The sequence below is a fragment of the Dipodomys spectabilis genome, unplaced genomic scaffold (assembly GCF_019054845.1).
Source record: "Dipodomys spectabilis isolate Male_0828 unplaced genomic scaffold, ASM1905484v1 ptg000207l, whole genome shotgun sequence".
NCBI lineage: Eukaryota > Metazoa > Chordata > Mammalia > Rodentia > Heteromyidae > Dipodomys > Dipodomys spectabilis.
The window spans coordinates 14,533,255-14,551,939 of record NW_024870884.1 but is presented as its reverse complement, the minus strand read 5'-3'; the positions used below and the strand labels follow the sequence as shown (position 1 = coordinate 14,551,939).

The 18,685-nt window shown below is 37.5% G+C and overlaps 1 protein-coding gene across 6 annotated transcripts in view; it reads left to right on the top strand.

Moving 5' to 3' along the window:
• Window positions 1-13,047, top strand: part of Ankrd30a (ankyrin repeat domain 30A) — a 60,954-nt gene extending 47,907 nt beyond the window's left edge. For 5 of the 6 annotated variants that reach the window (XM_042696465.1, XM_042696462.1, XM_042696463.1 and 2 more), the window contains 9 exons: window positions 550-620; window positions 1,003-1,096; window positions 2,492-2,604; window positions 3,831-3,960; window positions 5,261-5,551; window positions 7,062-7,276; window positions 8,961-9,189; window positions 10,547-10,592; window positions 12,656-13,047. In XM_042696465.1, the coding sequence (XP_042552399.1) occupies window positions 550-620; window positions 1,003-1,096; window positions 2,492-2,604; window positions 3,831-3,960; window positions 5,261-5,551; window positions 7,062-7,276; window positions 8,961-9,189; window positions 10,547-10,592; window positions 12,656-12,786 (1,320 nt within the window). In that variant the 3' untranslated portion in view covers window positions 12,787-13,047. The remainder of the gene's footprint in view (window positions 1-549; window positions 621-1,002; window positions 1,097-2,491; window positions 2,605-3,830; window positions 3,961-5,260; window positions 5,552-7,061; window positions 7,277-8,960; window positions 9,190-10,546; window positions 10,593-12,655) is intronic. The other variant, XM_042696466.1, reaches the window with a different exon arrangement.
• The last annotated feature ends 5,638 nt before the right edge of the window (window positions 13,048-18,685 follow it).

Genomic DNA, 18,685 nt, shown 5'->3' with positions numbered 1-18,685 from the left:
CTTTATAGACATTCCTTAATAGAATATTTCCAGTAATCCCATGATATAAATGCTGCTACCTCCCTTTCACAGATAAAGAAACTGAGACACAGTGTCTCAGTGCTCAGGGTTACACAGTCGGGATTTAGAATGAGACATTCTGCCTTTGGTGCCCAGTAGCAGCTGAAACTATTCCATGGGCTATCTAATTGTCAATGAAGTATGAGTTAAGATCTGTTGCCACTTATAATATCTGAGTCTTAAAAGTAGTCAATGAGTTTGGTACTTGTAATACAAAAATATAAGTGCTTATCATAGGCAATTTTCTTTCCATTCTACCAATTTGTGTACCTGATAAAACATAATTGAAACCCAAGAATTATGTGTCTATCCTAAAGCAGTGATCAGTAACTTTTTTAGTATTAGTTTGGGCTCTGTGGGCCATAAGATGCTTGTTGTATTAATATGCAAATGAAAACATATAACAGGTTTCCAGTAACCTTGTAGCACAGAGCAGGATGGACAGGTTGATACTAGATTATTAATAAATATTTATATTATTTGTTTTAGCTGCAAGAAACCCAAGATCAACACACAGAGGCTGTTCGATGTTCTGAGAAGATGCAAGATCATGTTCAAAAGTATAACAGCAGTATACAAAATATTTGAACATGTATAAAACACATAAGCAATTCAATATGAAAATTACATCAGTTGTGGTAATAAAGACATTAGTGAAACCAGGGGACGACTTCAACTATAAGTTATCTGAAATGCATCATTTATAACTTAGAGCCTGTGTTTCATGTGCATGAAGGCCTGGGTTCAGTCCCCAGCCCCCACAAAAAAAGAAAATAGAAATGTATCAATTTTTCACAAGATCTACAAAACATAGCTAGAAAAGCAATCAGTTTAAATCGTCTGCTTTTCAAAATTTGAAGAATTTAATTACTCGTGTGTTGGGAAGTTTTATGGGATTTCTAAAAATAGTAAGAATAATTAATTTTAAGGTATCTATTTCAGACTTGAACTTGAAAATTCCAAGTTAAAAGTTACATTAAAAAAGCAATCAGGGAAAATCGAAGAGTTTAAGAAAACCCTGTTAAATGCAGATTTGGTAAGTCATTCTCTAACTTATTTGTTTCATACTGAAAAGGAAATTTTACTAATATATAAGAATATTTTAGGCAATATAAAAAGCTTCAGTATAGTATTCATATTAATATGCTATTGACAGTAAAAATCCTCCTGAATTTATAGAAGTTGACTATAAGTAGTTTAGTAGTAAAATTTTAGCTTAAAAAGATTGTGATAATATAAAGCCCATATTTTATACCTATCTTAGTTTATTCATTACTCATTGATGGGCCTGTGGATTATATCTGCATTTCTGCTATTCTGGAGATTGCACTGTCTGAGATCCTGCTAATATTTCATAATAGATACTAAAATTCTAAAAAATTTAAGTAATTATTTGATCTAGAATTCTGAGTTTCTATAGTAATCTAAGCCTTTCAGTGAGGGTTTAAGAATGAATTACTTATAATTTCTATACCTCATCAAGAATGAATATGGGCTGGGAATGTGGCTAATGATAGAGTGTTTGCCTAGCATGCATGAAGCCCTGAGTTTGATTCTTTAGTACCACACAAATAGAAAAGGCTGGAAGTGGTGCTGTGGCTCAAGTGGTAGTATAAGAAACTCAGGAACAGTGCCCAAGTCCTGTGTTCAAGCCCCAAGACTGGCCAAAAAAAAAAAGAATACTATGACAGGTTCTGGTAAATCACACCTGTAATCTTAACAATTCAGGAGACGGAAGCAAGCCCAGGCAAGAGAATCCTTGAGACTCCTATTTCCAAATAACCTCCAAGCCAGAAGTAGAGCTGGGGCTCATGTGATAGAGCACCAACCTTGAGTGAAACAGCTAAGGGCTAGCACCCATGCCCTGAGTTCAAGCCTGAGTACTGGCAGGGGAAAAAAAAAAAGGAATGCCAGGCCATTTTTCCAAAGAAATACATATGTCACTGGATTGTGAAGAAAAGTTGACACGAAGTAGAGATGGATGCTTGTTCTGCTAGGACTCTTGGAGTATCATACTACTCCTGGCATTGTAGGGTCAGAAACTAATTTTTTTTTCTATCACCCTTGTCCAACTGCCTTTCAGAGACTTAACAGTCCAGTTTCAGAGAAGACATACATATGACAGAACGCCACACACATAAATAACTGTAAATGTAAACACTTTTTTTAAATGCACATAAGGGTAAAAATCTTTAATGAGTTTTTGCAATTAAAATTGCAGGAAGGATAATGATGAAAGTGTACCACAGATTTGAATTGTTTTAAGAAAAGTCATCATTGTTTGAAGTTTGTCCTGCTTGGCATCAGGTTTCCAAACCTGTCTTAAAAATATTATTCATGAGCACCTGATAAAACATTTATAAAGAGACTCTAGATTGTTTTTTCAGACGCTGTAGATTTTTTAAACATTATTTTTCATTGTTTTTCAAAGTCTGAAGACAAAAAGGAACAATTAAAGAGACTTACTGAGCTGAAACAATCTCTTGAAGACAGTTTGGATCAAGAAAAGAAGAGAAGTGGTGAATTAGAAAAAGAGCTAACTGGGTAAGATTTCAATATTTCTGATCATTCCAACAAATCAGTAGTTAATTGATTTAACTATTTTACTAAAACACAATTTTACTTTGTATCTTCATTTTCATCATTAAGCAATTTATACTCTTTTGGTTGCCAAAATAATTACATTTACTCTTTAATGATTCTGAAAATAATGGCAATGCCTTTGGACATGTCAGTTGTATTTTTCATCAACCTTGAATTCTATTTCTGAATATTGTTTTGTTTTGGTTTTTTATGCCAGCTTGAACTTGGAGCCTGGGCACTGTCCTTTAGGTTTTTTACTCAAGGCTGGTGTTGTATCATTTGAGCCATACCTCCATTTCCAGCATTTTGCTGGTGCTTAGAGTTAAGAGTCCTGTGGATTTGTCTGCCTGGTCTTGCTTCAAACCTTGATCTCAGATCTTAAACTTTTGTTTAAACCAGTAAAAAGCTGGAAGCCAAATGACAGCATCCGGCCATGAGTTAAAGCCCCAGTACTGACATCATCATCATCATCATCATCATCATCATAATAATATAATTCCCCTATCTCCCAGCTATCCCTCCTGTCCCAAGTATGCTATTGGCATATAATCTATTCACATGCTCCCATAAATTATGTCATCTTTAGGTTACTTATTAGTAACTAATGTAAATGTTATATAAATAATTGTTACACCATTTTCTTTAGGGAACAATAGCAAGAAAAAGAATATGTCTGTTTAGTACAGATGACTTTTTTTAAGCATCTGTAATCCACAGTTGGTTTCATTTTTGCCCATGGGACAGGCAGATAGAGGGCTTGTCTCATATATCTCACACATACAACATTGTACTTAAAGAATAAAATAAACTGTTGTTTATCTCCACCAAAGTAAAATAATAAATGTTTTCCTGTGGTTGAAACCCCCAACTAGACTGTTTTTCTATTTGCTGAGAACTTGTTTGCTCTGGTTCTGATCAATTCAACTCATGTGACTGTCATTTAATGTCATTTCAGTATTTTCCTCTCAAATAATGTGAGGTTAAGACAAATGAGAGGCTGGAGAAGAAATGTATTCATTACCTTACTCATGTAACTGTAACCCCTCTGTACAACATCTTTACAATAAAATAAAATGTAAAAAAAAAAGCAAATGAGAGGATGCTAATTTATAGATTTGTTTCCTTTTATATGATAGAATGTAATACCTGTTATTAACCACTCTAAAAACTTCTTTCCCATCTTGCAGATTTAAGAAACTTTTTACAATGACAAAAAAGAAGTTAAATGACCATGAAAGTGGGGATTTCAGTCTCCTTGAAGATTTAAAAAGCAGTCAATTTGAAATGGATATTCCAGCTATTATGCTAATACAGAAGGTAATTTTCAATTTGGGAACCAAAACTCACTTGATTTGGAGAAATATAAATTTAATGCATTGAGCAGTGTCAGTGAACTTTTTTAAGCATATAGATTTGATACCAATGAAAACTCATTTTTCTATTAAAAGGCATATTGTTGATTTTTTTTGTGTGCCTAGACTTTATTTTTATCACAGGAAGCCACTTATTTTAGCACTTAACATGTAAAGAGGCTGCTGATTAGAAACAGATAGTGAAATACCATTAACTTTCTATTTTTTTATTTATGTCAGTCTTCCTTTGATTTGTCTCTTATACTACTTTTATTATCACCTACTATGCAGCATAATCTCTTTTCCACCAGGTTTCAGTAGTATTTTTTTTTTCCTTATGCAAAGAATCAGAAGATTGCAAGAAAATTCAGTTGTTTTAAAAAAAGTATGAAAGTGGTTCACACCTGTAATCCTAGCTACTCAGGAGGCTCAGATCTGCAGATTGCAGTTCAAAGCCAGCCCAGGCAGGAAGATCTGTGAGACTCTTATCTTCAGTTAACAACCAAAGCCAGAAATGAGGCTGCAACTCAAAGTGATAGAGTGCTAGCATTGAGCAAAAACGCTGAAGGACAGCGCCCAGGCCCTTAGTTCAAGTACTAGGAACAGCACAAGAAATGTGTGTGTGTGTGTGTATCACTAACTTTCATATATATATAGATATATCTATATATAGATATAGATATATGGATTATATATCTATATCTAAACTTTTATACTGGAAGATGCCACAGCTGCCTCTTTCTTGGAATACAGTTTAAATCAATATAAAACACTTCTAGTTCAGAAAAAGACTAGTGACCCTGGAATCCGTTCTCACATAAGATTCATTAATTAAAATCTTATTCTCAGAGTCTTGAGGTAGTTGTTTGTTATTGCTGCTGGCCCAAAATAACGCAATATCATGGCCCTAAAATGTCTTTAGGAATTATAAGGAATGGAGATGCTGGAAAAGGGTAACATATTTTTGTAATAAGAGAGACTGAGAAGCATTTTAAGACAAAGACATGAAACAATTGCTGAAAATCTAACATCAAGTGGATACTTTAATGACCAATGTTGAGCCTAAAGAATCTATTTTTTGTAGTTCTTGGAAATTTTAACCATATTTTTTTCTGAATAATTAAAAGAGACTACATCCTGGTAATCTAGAATTATAGTTTGTTTTATTGCAACTAAATTTATGTCGAAACTTATTAATGTTTCTGTTTTACACTATTATCAGACAACTCCCTTTATTATCAAACTATATTATTTTATTCCTGCAGATTGATGATCTTACAGCAAAACTAGAAACTGCATCTTCCAAATGTCTACATCTGGATAAAAAAAATCAGTTTCTTCAGCAAGAGTTACTGTCTATGAAAACTATACAAAACAAATGTGAAAAACTAGAGAAGAATAAAAAGAAGTTGGAACAACGAATAGTAAACCTCAAAAGTCATATAGAAAACAATATGATGGAAAATGGTCAAGTAGAACAGTATACACGGGAGATTGAAGAAAAAGCAAGACAGGATTTAGTGGATAAACTAAAACAAGTCAATCTGTTTTTACAGGTTATACATTTATAATGTGCTTCAATTCAGTTCACTACAGATTGTATTTTCAATGTTTACATTGTAGAGGAAGATATCTACTTCCCTCTGCTGTAAAGCAATTTGTTTCATGGATTTCTAGAAGGAGGATGACATGTTCTTTTAATTCTCTCGGGTTCTATCATTATTCTAACTCAATTTTCTTTCAGAATAACAGTATTTAATTAGAGAATCATTTGACTTTTTTTGGGGGGTGGGGGGTCCGGTCATGGGGCCTGAACTCTGGGCCTGGGTGCTGTCCCTCAGCTCTTTAGCTCAAGGCTAGCACTCTACCACTTGAGCCACAGCGCCACTTCCAGCTTTTTTTTTTTTTGCTTATGTGGTGCTGAGGAATCGAACCCAGGGCCTCATGCTTACAAGGCAAGCACTCTACCACTGAGCCACCTTTCCAGCCCCTCATTTGACTTTTAAAACTAGTTGACATAAAACAAGATTAAGAAGAAAAAGTATTGGCATGGAAAATTTTTACCTTACTCTTAAACTAGTCTAAAGTTAAATTGTTCAATTTTGAAATTTTTGAACTGATTCCATTTTGTTTTTTGTTTTTGTTTTTTTATTTGTTTGGGTTTTTTTTGTTGGTTGTGGGGCTTGAACTCTGGGTGCTGTTGCTCAGCTCTTCAGCTCAAGGCCAGTGCTCTACCACTTGAACCACAGCACAACCTCCAGTTTTCTGGTTTATTGGAGATAAGAGTCTCATGGACTTTCCTGCCGGTGCTGCCCTTGAGCCACCATCCTCAGATCTCAGCCTCCTGAGTAGCTAGGACTATAGGCATGAGCCACTGGTGCCTGGCTTCCTTTATTTTTTTAATTATCATATTATATGAGTACTAACATTAGAATGACTCAGTATTAGCTGGGTGCCTGTAATCCTAGCTATTCAGGAGACTGAGATACGAAGATCGCAGTTCAAAGCCAGCCCCGGCAGGAAAGTTCGTGAGACTCTTATCTCCAGTTAACCACCAGAAACCGGATATGGCACTGTGGCTCAAGTGGTAGAGAGCTAGCCTTGAGCTGAAGAGATCAGAGGCAGCGCCCAGGCCCAGAGTACAAGCCCCATGACTGACAAAAAAAAAAAAAAGAATGACTCACTGCTAAGGATTTAGTTCAGCATCAAAGTACTTGCCTAAGTATATACAATTCTTTGAGCTTGATCCCCATAATGCAAAATAATGATTTTAATAATTTATTTTTTAAATCACTGTTAAAATTTACATTACATACAGTTGACATTGACGATAAATATTCTAACTTATTTTTCACATTTTTGAAGTTGCTGTCTGATCACTGACTCAAATAAGGGAACAAGGGCTGGCGTGGCATGACTCAGAGTCAAGTACCTGCCTAGCACGCACACACAAGGCCTTTAGTTTAGTCCCTAGTATAGACAGGCAAGCAAGCAGGCAGATAAGTAAGTTAGAATTATTATTAAGTTATAATTGTTTTAAAAACATATTCTCTTAATCTGATTTAGACACAAGCAGCATCTCAAGAAAATTTAGAGCAGTTAAGAGAGAATAATAATGCTTCAGTAAGAAGTCAGATGGAACTCCGGATTAAAGATCTAGAATCTGAACTCTCTAAAATGAAAACTCAAGATGATTTTAATAAAATTGAAATAGAAAAATACAAGCAGCTCTATCTTGAAGAATTCAGAAATAGAAAATCATTGTCAAACAAACTAACCAAGTAAGTCGAAACACGGAAAAATCATAGAAAATAAACCAAGTATTTATTTTATATAGCATAATTTTTAATGCATCAGCTCACTGACTTAGTAAGCAGTAAAAGATAAATAGTATGATTTCGAAAATACCCTTAAAGGTTAAAATTTTAGTTCAAAATTATTTCCTTGTTTTACATGGCTTTTTCCCCTTAAAATTCTAATACAGCTAGTCAGGATCTATCAGTCTTAAGCTAAGTATTTTTGAAGTTTTTTATTTTTTTTAATTTATTTTTGTATTAGAACTGGAACTTAAACTGCTCCTTACCATTTTCTCTCAAAACTGGTACTCTTAACTACTAGAGCCACACCTCACTTCTGGCTTTTTGCTGGTTAATTGGACTTTCCTGGGTCAGCCGGCTTCAAAACTCAGTCCTCAGATTTCAGCCTCCTAAGTAGCTAGTATTTAAAGCATGAGCCACCGGTGTCTGGCTTTTTTTTTTTTGTAATAGAATTTCTTGTCAACATTCCCTGAAACAAATATTAACACATCTAATTATCTTGAGGAAGATTAAACATTAAGTACCGCTGTTTCTCTTCCTCTGAACACAGTCTGGTACTATGATGTTTTTGGTGTTGACACTAGTGGTACCTGTGGACACGCTGCCCTTTAAGTCATTTTTTAGATGTAATGAAGGCATTGCTGTGACACAGAGAACTTAAACACAAGATGAAGGAAAGCATAATCGTTGTTTGGTCAGTGTGAGGGCATGTGGAAGACAGAAAGAAAGGACGTTATCTCACCTTTGCTGCTTTGCTAACAATATGCTGAGCTTGTTCTTTTCAATCACCAACTCAACTGCTCCTTTTTCCATAAGGGTTGTTGCTTGGAATTATTCCTCAGTACCAAGTGCTTAATTTCTTCCATAAAAATAGGTGGACTGTACAAATAGAAAAAGCAAATGTTTGAAAATGTTAATCCATAAACCACTTATTAAATACAACTATTTCAGGATCTTTTATACATTTACATATTTTTGTATGTTTGCAGGGTTTTTTTGTATATTTAAGGAGTGAAACATGATATTTTAATATATTCATATGTAGTAATATGGCGATTTTAATCAAGCAAAGTATCCATCACATCACTGGGAGTCAGTGGTTTACACCTATAATCCTAACTACTCAGGAGGCTAAGATCTGAGGTTTGTGGTTCAAAGCCATCTGAGCAGGAAAGTCTGTGAGACTCTTATTTCCAATTAACTACCAGAAAAATTGGAAATAGAGCTGTGGCTAGAGTGGTAGGGCACTAGCCTTGAGCAAAAAAAACTCAAGGACAGTACCCAGTCCCTGAGTTCAAGCCCAAGGACCAGCATCATAAGGGAATGAGTAAGTGAATGTATTTCAAATGTCATATTCCAGGATCTTCTAGCATGGCCTTTTTTAGAAGCCAGCACTGTTAGCTTTTAAGTCATGCAACTGGATTGCCATTTCCATCCCTCTGATAAGTCAGAATTACTGGTTAGGAATATTTGTCCCTTAGACAACTTTAAACTAGTATTTGGATCTAATAGGTATGCTCAGCATTTCCAGTGTTGACACTTGGATGAGAAATTCTGTCTACTCTTATGACAGCTTTGTAAGGTAAATGTCTTGGGTCTGGTAGGGAAGAAGGAGATGGCAAGCCTTTGCCTTTTACACTCTCCACAGGACTAATGAGAGACTGGAGGAAGCCAACACCAAACTTTATGTGGAAGAACAGCAGAACAGATCGTTACTAAGCACACTCAGTGCACGGCCCATCCTGGACTGCCCTTGTGTTGGAAATCTTCATAATACTTTGACACTCAACAGAAGTTTTATTCCAACTGAAAGCTTAGTGCTTCCTACCTTGACCTCACAACCATCGAGTAAGAGCATGGAGAACTACTTGACCAAGGTCAGTTACCTTGTCTCTTTTCCTTCAGCCTTCAGATTTCTCAGTTTGTCAGTTTCCAGTTTGTAATTTCATGAACAGTATTAAATATTTTAGCCAGCTTAGGCATATGTTAAAGATCACAATAGTCTACATTAATAAAGCAAACAAATTTTAACAACCCTTTAAATCCCCAGAGCAATTGTTTTCAGTGTGCAAGATTTAGGTGGAGTTTCTCCCCCTTGGACTAGGGGGCATAGTTAGTGCACAGATAGGTATCCAGTGTGGTTAACATTCTGGCCCTGGTTCCCAACGCTAGTCAGAAAGGAGAAAACTAGCTACAGATGAAACCATAACTGAATATTTTAACCAATGTGTGTATATGTTAAGGAAAGATCACAACAGTCTGTTAATAAAGAAACGCCATGCTGGGCTGGGAAGGTGGCTCAGTGGTTGAGCGCTTGCCTTGCATGCATGAGGCCCTGGGTTCGATTCCTCAGACCACATAAGAAAAAAGAAAAAAGCCAGAAGTAGAGCTGTGGCTCAAGTGGTAGAGCACTAGCCTTGAGCTGAAGAGCTGAGGGACAGTGCCCAGGCCCAGAGTTCAGGCCCCACAACTAGACCCAAAAAAAAGAAACGCCATGCTTGCTATGGGAGTACAGAAATAACTCATTCAGTCCAGTCACCACCACAGCTCTTGTAACTTTAGAAGGATAAAGAGGCAAAGGTAATGCTGTCTTACCTAAGATGATACCAGTTAAGATATCCTCCTTTGTATGTGTGTGTGATGGTACTCGGGCTTAAACTCAGAGCCTGGGCACTGCCCATTATCATTTTTGCCCAAGGCTGATACTCACTACTTGAGCTACAGCTCCATTTCTGGCTTTTTGGCAGTTGATTGTCAGTAAAAGAAAGACATTGCTGCACAGGCTGGCTTCATACTTCTAGCCTCAGATCTCAGCCTCCTGAGTAGGATTACAGGTATGAGCCTCAGTACCCACTGAGGTATACTCAAATAGTCTTTTAAATAAAGATGAGGATATTTATTATTTATTGTTGTTGTGTGGCTTGAACTCAGGGCCTGCGTGCTGTCTCTGACCTCTTTGCTCAAGGATACCACTCTTCCACTTTAAGCCACAGCTGCACTTCCAGTTTTCTGGTGGTTAAATGGAGATATGAGTCATTCAGACTTTGCTGCCAGGCTGGCTTTCAACCTCAATCCTCAGATCTCAGCCTCCTGAATAGCTAGGATTACAGGTGTGAACCACCAGCACCTGGCTTGCAGACCCTTATTTAAAGGCCATATTTTCTAAGTGACATACCATTCCTTTGGTAATATCTTTTGTTTAACTTCAACATTGTAATTTTTTACTCATTTCAGGTGCAGCAGGAGTTAGAAAAAAGTATTACTAGAGAACTAAAGGAAGGTATGCTTCAAAAATCAACTAAATTTAGATTGATTTCTGATACGTTATAAGTAGAAAATAGTATCCTTTTGTGGCATCCTTTTGCTTTGATTGATAGATTTTTTTACATTAAATATTTTCTCACATTCATCAAGTAAAAGATAAAATTTTAAACATTTCTAATGTATAATATTCTCCATTCTTCATTTACTCATGTTCCATAGTTCTGTGTGTGTGTGTGTGTGTGTGTGTGTGTGTGTGTGTGTGTGTGTGTGTGTGTGTGTTGCTACTGTGGTTTGAACTCAGGGCATAGGCACTTTAGGTGTGACTCTACTACTTGAGTCACACCTCTGCTTCCAGCTTTTTGCTGGTTAATTGGAGGTAAGAGTCTCACAGACTTTCTGCCCAGACTGGCTTCAAGCCTTGGTCCTCAGGTCTTAGCTTCCTGAGTAGCTAGGATTATAGACATGAGCCACCAACACCTGACTTCCATAGGGTTTAAAAAGTCAAACATCTAGATATCTCCTATTTCTTATTTTCACGGGTCACCATTGCCATCACTGTGAGACTGCTCAGCCTCCACACTGAAACTGTACTTGGAAAATAAAAGCACCAAAACTTTCTTGGATTCCTGGCCACAAAACCCAGACTCATCCAGCAGTACTTAGCCAAGCAAACAGTTCATAAAATACCCCTCGACCAGTAGGGTTTTAAACCTCTAGGCTTTGACATTGGTTTACATTTTGCCTTCAGAAACTCCCATCTCCCTTGCTTGAAGTTTGATCCTTGTCTTATGAGACAGGCTTATCCCCAACTATTTAACCACGCTCTCCCAGAGCACCCAGCCTCACTGGGCCACTTGAACTACCACAGTGCTCTCCTCACCTCTACTCCTTCTCACTTCCTTTGTCTTTACAGTATTTAGGTCTCGTATTTAGGACAGTATGTATAGAAATTGCTTCTCTTTCTAGTTTGTGTTTCGTTTTGTTTGGCTGTTGTTGAGATGAGATCTTATTATGTAACACAGACTGTCTTTAAACTTAGGCCAGTCTGGTCTCAACGCTTATCATTTGGCTTCAGCCTGCCAACTACTGGGATTATAGGTATGTGCAACCATGCCTGGCTAGATATTATTGTTTGTTTGTTTGACTAATGAGTTGGTTGGTTTGAGTTTTCAGTTTGTTTGGTTTTTGCTTTTATTGCAGTGCTAGAGATCAAACCCAGACCTCATATGCAATAGGCAAGGACTTTACTACTAATAATAGACTATATACCCAGGCCCTATTTGTCTGTTTGCAGTGGATTATGGTATAAAGTTACTGAGAAGCATCCTGCATCATCTTCATTCTGTCATTCCAGTGCCTGTCATAGTACCTTCACATGCGGTTGTTGAATAAAGGAAGCATAAGGAAAATAGAAACTGTGGTTCTTAGCCAAAACGTTCATTAATCCAGTGCACAACCATGAGCAAATAAATCATGATTGTGTATTATAGCCCTATAAACATAATTTTCATTCTTACTAAACACTGATAACAGTCCTTGTAGTGACTCATGCTTTATGAAGTATAAAATCTTTGAGATGAAAAACATGCTTGAAACTAGTTACTGTGGTGCATATATCCAACTACTGGGATAGACAAGGCAAGGAAAATCAAGAGTTCAAGGCCAGTCTGGGCAAAGTTAGTGAGACCCTATCTCAACAAACATAATAAAAAAACAAAAGTGCTTGGGGTGGAACTGTGGCTTAGTGGTAGAGTGCTTGCCTAGCATGCATGAAGCCCTCAGTACAATATAACAGAAAAAGCCAGAAGTAGCTCAGAAGTGGCTCAAGTGGTAGAGTGCTGGCCTTGAGCAAAAGAAGCTCGGGACAGCATCCATTCCCTGACTTCAAGCCCCAGGAATGGTTAAAAAAGAAAGAAATGAAAAGAAAAAAGTGCTGGCTGTGTGGTTCAAGTGTTAGAATGCTGCTCATTACTGAAAAAAAAAAAAGGATGTGTGTGTATGTGTATTATAAATATATATATATATATATTGTGTATCTAAACATATATATGCACACTTACAAATAATTTTTCTCTCCAGCTGCTGCTGAACTTGAATCTGGATTCTTTAGAACCTCTCCCCTAGGATCTACTCCTAAATCAAGTCAAAATCTCAAGTCAGAAGTATCTCAAGGATATGTAGAGATTCTAAAGAAGAAATACATGATCTGAAATGTGACATTTTATTTATTGGACTGTTTCTATAACATTTTAATTGTACTCCATTAAATAATGTGAAAACCTTACTAAAGGAAAATATTTTTAAATCATACATTGTATGATCAGAATTTATATAATAGTTTTATATAATTAACTTCTAGGCAGCTTTTGAAGTGAAAACTAAGCACCAATGAGTTTACATACTTAAACTGACCCAAAGCCAAGCAACCAGTTGTCATTAATTCTTTATTGAAATAAAACATTGCTTTAGTATATGTATTTTTTCAGCTTTCCTAACTATGTATGTGGACCTAAAGATTTACATGGACCTGTCTTTGGTAGTCTGGTACTATAGCTACAGTTAGCACTTTAATGTATTACAATTATCAAATGTATTTTTTTATTTTAAGCACTAATTTATAGTTCCTATGGAGAAACAACAAGGCTTTTCACCTTCTGTTTATCTGTGGTTAATTTTTGGAAACAGTCTTAAAATTAGAGAAAAGTTCCAAATTATTTTGCAAAAGAGTCTTCCCCTCTGAACCACTTGAGCTGGTATATGTCATTGTTCCTGGGTATTTTAGTGCATATTTCTTATAAGTCAGAACAAGTCTACATAACTACAGTATAGTCTTTATAATTATAAAGTTAAGCTAATATATTCTATCATTCAGATTCTTTTCAAGTTCTGCACTTCTCTAGTTTCCTGTAAAGCAAAAGGATCATCAGTTAATGGGTTTCACTTAATTATATTGATTCAACTTTGGCACATTATTCAGTCTTTTCTTGACCTTTAGTACTTAAATCTTCTCTTTGCTCCCCACTTACCCCTCACATTCCAGGGATCACCATTTGTTTCAGGAGAAAATCAACAGATTATATTCAGTGTCAAATAAATTGCTCTATTTTGATATTTTTTTGAACTTGTCTTTTGAGGTAGAATTCATTTTATTATCAAATTTAGATCATGTTTTGGGGGCTTTTTTGTTGTGGTTTGTTTTGTTTTGTTTTTTTCACAAGTATCACAGAAGTGATTGATTTTTCTCATTGCATCCTGTCATGTGGCCTATTTTTATTTTACCATTACTGGTGAGTTTAACATTCATAGCTACACATATCTGCTACATTTCTCTTTTATTCAGAATTTGCCAGCTAACTCAATGATGTCCTATATAACCAAAGAAATTACAAGGTGGGTGATTTTTACATTGATTCATTGTTCCCCTGTGAGCCATTTTTTGGTGGTTGTTTTGTTGTACTTTTTGCTTTGTTTAGTCTTATTTAATCTGGGACATTTCCTGAATGCTGCTTTGCTTTTCATGACATTTGTATTTGTGAATAGTTCCATCATTTTGCAGATTGCTCTTCAGTTTTTTTCTCATAGAATGTTACCTTGTGATTGAATTCAGATTATGTCATTTGGGTAGGAATAGCATACAGCACTTAGACCTTCTTCCCCTGGTCTGATGAATTAAGCAGCTATGATGAGTAAGCCCCGACCTCATTTCGCCCTCCCTTTGTCACTCCGCCCCCATGTGGCCCCGCCCCTCTGCAACCGACTGAAAGAACCCCAAGGCAACGGGTGCATAGCTTGGGGAGCTCACGTGGCTGGCAGTTGCTTTGCCTTCCTGGGATCCCGCGAGGATAGCTGTTATTTGAAGCTTTCAGTTAACAGCTTGAGATGAAGATACCTGGTGGTCATTGGGAACCTGGGCGCTTGCCTTTGAAAGCCATCTTTCCTTCAGCTCTGGGCTGCCATACATCTTCCCTCAGGTCCCCTGGAGGTCTAGGTCACCACAGCGGGCCCTGGACATTCCAGCATCAGCCACACCTTCAAATTGCTGCTCTGTGCCACTGTATACAAGGCAGGAAACGTCCCGTGGGAAGGCCAGGCTCCCTGGCACACCGGAAAAACTGACACAGGTAAGGGAACAATACTACATACCACTTCTCTGGTTCTAAACATTGTGGATCAAAAGACTTCCTTCTCTTGTGGACCATTAGGACATAATTAACATAATTAACAAGGGCAGAAATACCTGTTGGTTCCCTTGAAAAAGTAGGAAAGTTTGAGTAGGGAGGTAGCAATACAATTCCTGCATTTCTCTCAGGTAATACTGCTCCTTGAACCATGCAATTCATTTTGCCACTTGGCTTTTCTAACACCAAGTACTACATTATAAGCTTTTCAAGCTATAGTAGGCACAGCCCCAAGACTGTGCAGGGGAAAAATAGAATATACATTTTTAGAGAGCATCATTTGAGTACTAGATTTGGAACTAAAGTTTAGTAATTTCCAGGATAGCCAGGTGGCTCATGACTATAAGCCTAGCTACTTAGTAACCTGAGATCTAAGGAACTCAGTTCAGAGCTCGCCTGGGTAGGAAAGTCCATAAGACTTTTTTTTTTTTTTTTTTTGGTGGGGGGGGGGTCGGTCATGGGGCTTGAACTCTAGGCCTGGGCGCTGTCCCTCAGCTCTTCAGCTCAAGGCTAGCGCTCTACCACTTGAGCTACAGTGCCACTTCCGGTTTTCTAGTGGTTTTATTGGAGGTAGGCTCTCTCGGTCTTTCCTGCCTGGGCTGGCTTTGAACCGCGATCCTCAGATCTCAGCCTCCTGAGTAGCTAGGATTACAGGCGTGAGCCAACGGCGCCCAGCTCCATAAGACTTTTTATCTCCAAATAGCTACACAAAAAGCCAGAAGTGGAGCTGTGGCTCAAGTGGTAGGGCATGAGCCTTGAGCATGAAAGCTCAGGGAGGACACTCAGAATGTGAGTTCAAACTCTAAGACCAGTATGTACATACATTGAAATCAATTTCTTTTAATGATAAAAAGCTCTGAAGAAACTGGGAATAGATGGAATGAATCTCAACCTAATAAAAATACATCACAAATGTAAAGCCATCATACTAAATGGGGAAAAAAAACCAAAGTTAGGAACAAGACAGGATGTCCACTCTAATTTACTACTGAAATTAGCCAGAGTAATAAGAGAAGTAATAAGGCAACAGAAAAAAAAAAATTAAAAGACAGCCAACTAGGGAAAGAGGTAGTCAAATCACATTTTGCAGATGACATGATCCTATACTTAAAGGACCCTAAAGATTCCACACTAAAAAGTTTGAGCAATATAGCTGGCTCTGTGTGTGTCTATATATGTGTATATATATATATATATATATACACACACACATATATATACACATACAGTAGCTTTTCTGTATATTTTCTGTATACCAACAATAAACTGACAGGAAAAGGAAGGGAAGGAAGGAAGAAAATCAGGAAACCTATTCAAAAATATACACCTAGGAATAAACAGTGTAAAGGAAGTAAAAGAACTTTACAATGAAACCTTGAGGAAAAAAAAAATGAAGACTCCAGAAGACAACCAGTTTCCATGATCACATGTTGAATTCCCATGGTCGCATGTTGGCAGAGTTAATATCCTGAGAATAGCTATACTATGGAAATGGTAAGCAATCTAAAGAGTCAAGTCAGCACACATCAAAAAACAACCCAATATCATTTCAAAATTAAAAGGGAACCCTGGGACAACTGGCCAGAATCTCTAGTATTTAAAAAAAAAAGTGGCCACTAAAGACACCAAGGGAAAGGAAGAGGTTTTTTAACACAATTTGTCCATGGTGGGAGCAAAAGGTTCAGTGATGGATGGATCTACCTACCTGGTAAGAATAATTTTCATTGTACATAATTTCAGCAACAAAGCACTGAGCCCCAGACTAAGTGCTCAGCTTTTGTGTGTGTTGGGTTCTGGGGGGGGGGGGGGGGATGGGGGAGGGGAGAGAAGGAGAGACTTGCATGAGGCAACCAAGAAAGATGACTGGAGAGAGGGAGGGCACTTGATGTAGATGAGCTGAGACATGAATAAACAGCTTTTGGACTTTGGATAACAAAGAGCCGTGCGGAGGATGGCCCTGTCTCTTCTGGCTGGAGAAAGTCTCTACCTGAAGATCACTGCAGAAATCACAAGTCTATAGTTGGCAGAATATTCAGCATCTAGCTCTTTCTTGGCTTGGGAGCAAGGGTACTATGCTAGACAACTTCAAAAAAAAAACCATAGCAGGAGGTCTCAGGCTAGCATCCAAGCCCAAAACACCTACACCCTACAAGAACTCCAGTTGCCCCTTCCAAGCAGTCTCAGTCTGAAAAGAACTGCAGAATGGCCACTGTCTCCTTATACCAAGGCAATCAAAGCTCAGGAGATTTGTTTCAGCAAGCCATCTCTGAACCAGCAGCTCAGAATATTGAGCTGTTCAGTGTTTCAAGCAGTTCAGACTGGGAATGTTGAAAGAACTCTGTGACAAAGAGGGAATGTGCAAATGAGAAAAGTTCTGAATGAGAAGCCATCAGCCATCAGGGAAGAGAGTATTTTGAGACTCCCTTGCTTTGTTACTATATTGTACTTATTTTCAGCAGTTGCTGTGTAAAATACGTACATATCTACCTCACTCCCCAATCTTGCAACTTGAGGAGCAAGTCACAAACTATGAATAGACATTCTTCACCCAAAGACACTGAGGGCTCTGTCATTCGAGACAATATTACCTATCAGAACATAAAGAAGCTATCCAAAAGATTACAAATCAACAATTGCTGCACTATTCATAATAGCCAAAGTATAGAAACAGCCCCACATGTCCTTCAGTGGATGAATGGATAAAGAAAATGGAAGATACATACACACACACACTAGGATTTTACTCATCCAATAAGAATGATAAGTCATTTGCAAAAACAATTGAAATTAGTCAGGCCCAGAGAGAGAAAGACGGCATGTTTTCTCCAATGTGTGTTAGATCTAAGTTGTAAATATAAGTAAATAACAGTCATAATGACGATATATATATGTACTCAATGCATATCATATGAGATACTGGGAAAATGGCAGAGGGGTGGAGTTGGGAAAGATGGAGGAGAAAAATGAAAGAGGTAACATTAACCAAGATGCATCTTACTCAGACTGATACATTGAATTGTAATCCCTTTGCACAAGTGCTTAGAGATAATGAAAATATGACAAAAATAAAGCAATTTCTACAATAGTTGTCTTTACTGAGGGAAGAAAGGAATTCTAGATTATAAGCTAGACAAAGAAGAAACCTAGCTGAATTAGGGCAACAAAGTAGAACACTTAATACAGAATCATTATTCTCTATCTCAACTGTCCCAGCCCCTCATCTCCTAGTTAATTGGAGATAAAAAGTCTCATGGACTTTCCTGCCCAGGACATGATTGTTAGTGTTGAAAGATAAATTCATGTAAGAATTACTCCCCTGAATACAACCCACCTATCAGACTCCACCTCCCTTCTCTCACTGTTTCCATCCTTCTAGATCCACATTAAAGATAATTTCTATAAATAGTGCAGCATAACATCAAGCAAGTACTATCCTACATGACCTTAAGCATGTGTCTCTGTGCACACATGTGCCCATGCACACACATGTACATGTACATATGAGCAGATACCTTGGCTTAAGCTCAGAATGGCACTGTCACTTTACTGGTTTGCTCATGGCTCATTCTCTACCACTTGAATCACACCTCCAGGCCAGCTACTTGCTGTTTAACTTGGAGATGGAGTCTCACAGACCTCTCTGCCTGGGTTGGGTTTAAACTTAGATCCACTGGGTCTCAGTGTCCTGAGTAAGATTACCGGTGTGAGCCGATGGAACCCAGGGCCTAAAAGGTGTGTGTGTGTATGTGTGTGTGTGTGTGTGTGTGTGTGACAGTACAGGGGCATAAAATCAGAACATGGACATAAGAATCTCAAAGTCTTCCCTCCTGGGGCTGGCTTTGAACTTCAAATCTTAGTAGCTAGGATTACAGGTATAAGCCACCAGCACCCTACTTTAAAAAAAGAAAAGAAAAGCTCTGTAAAGTATCCA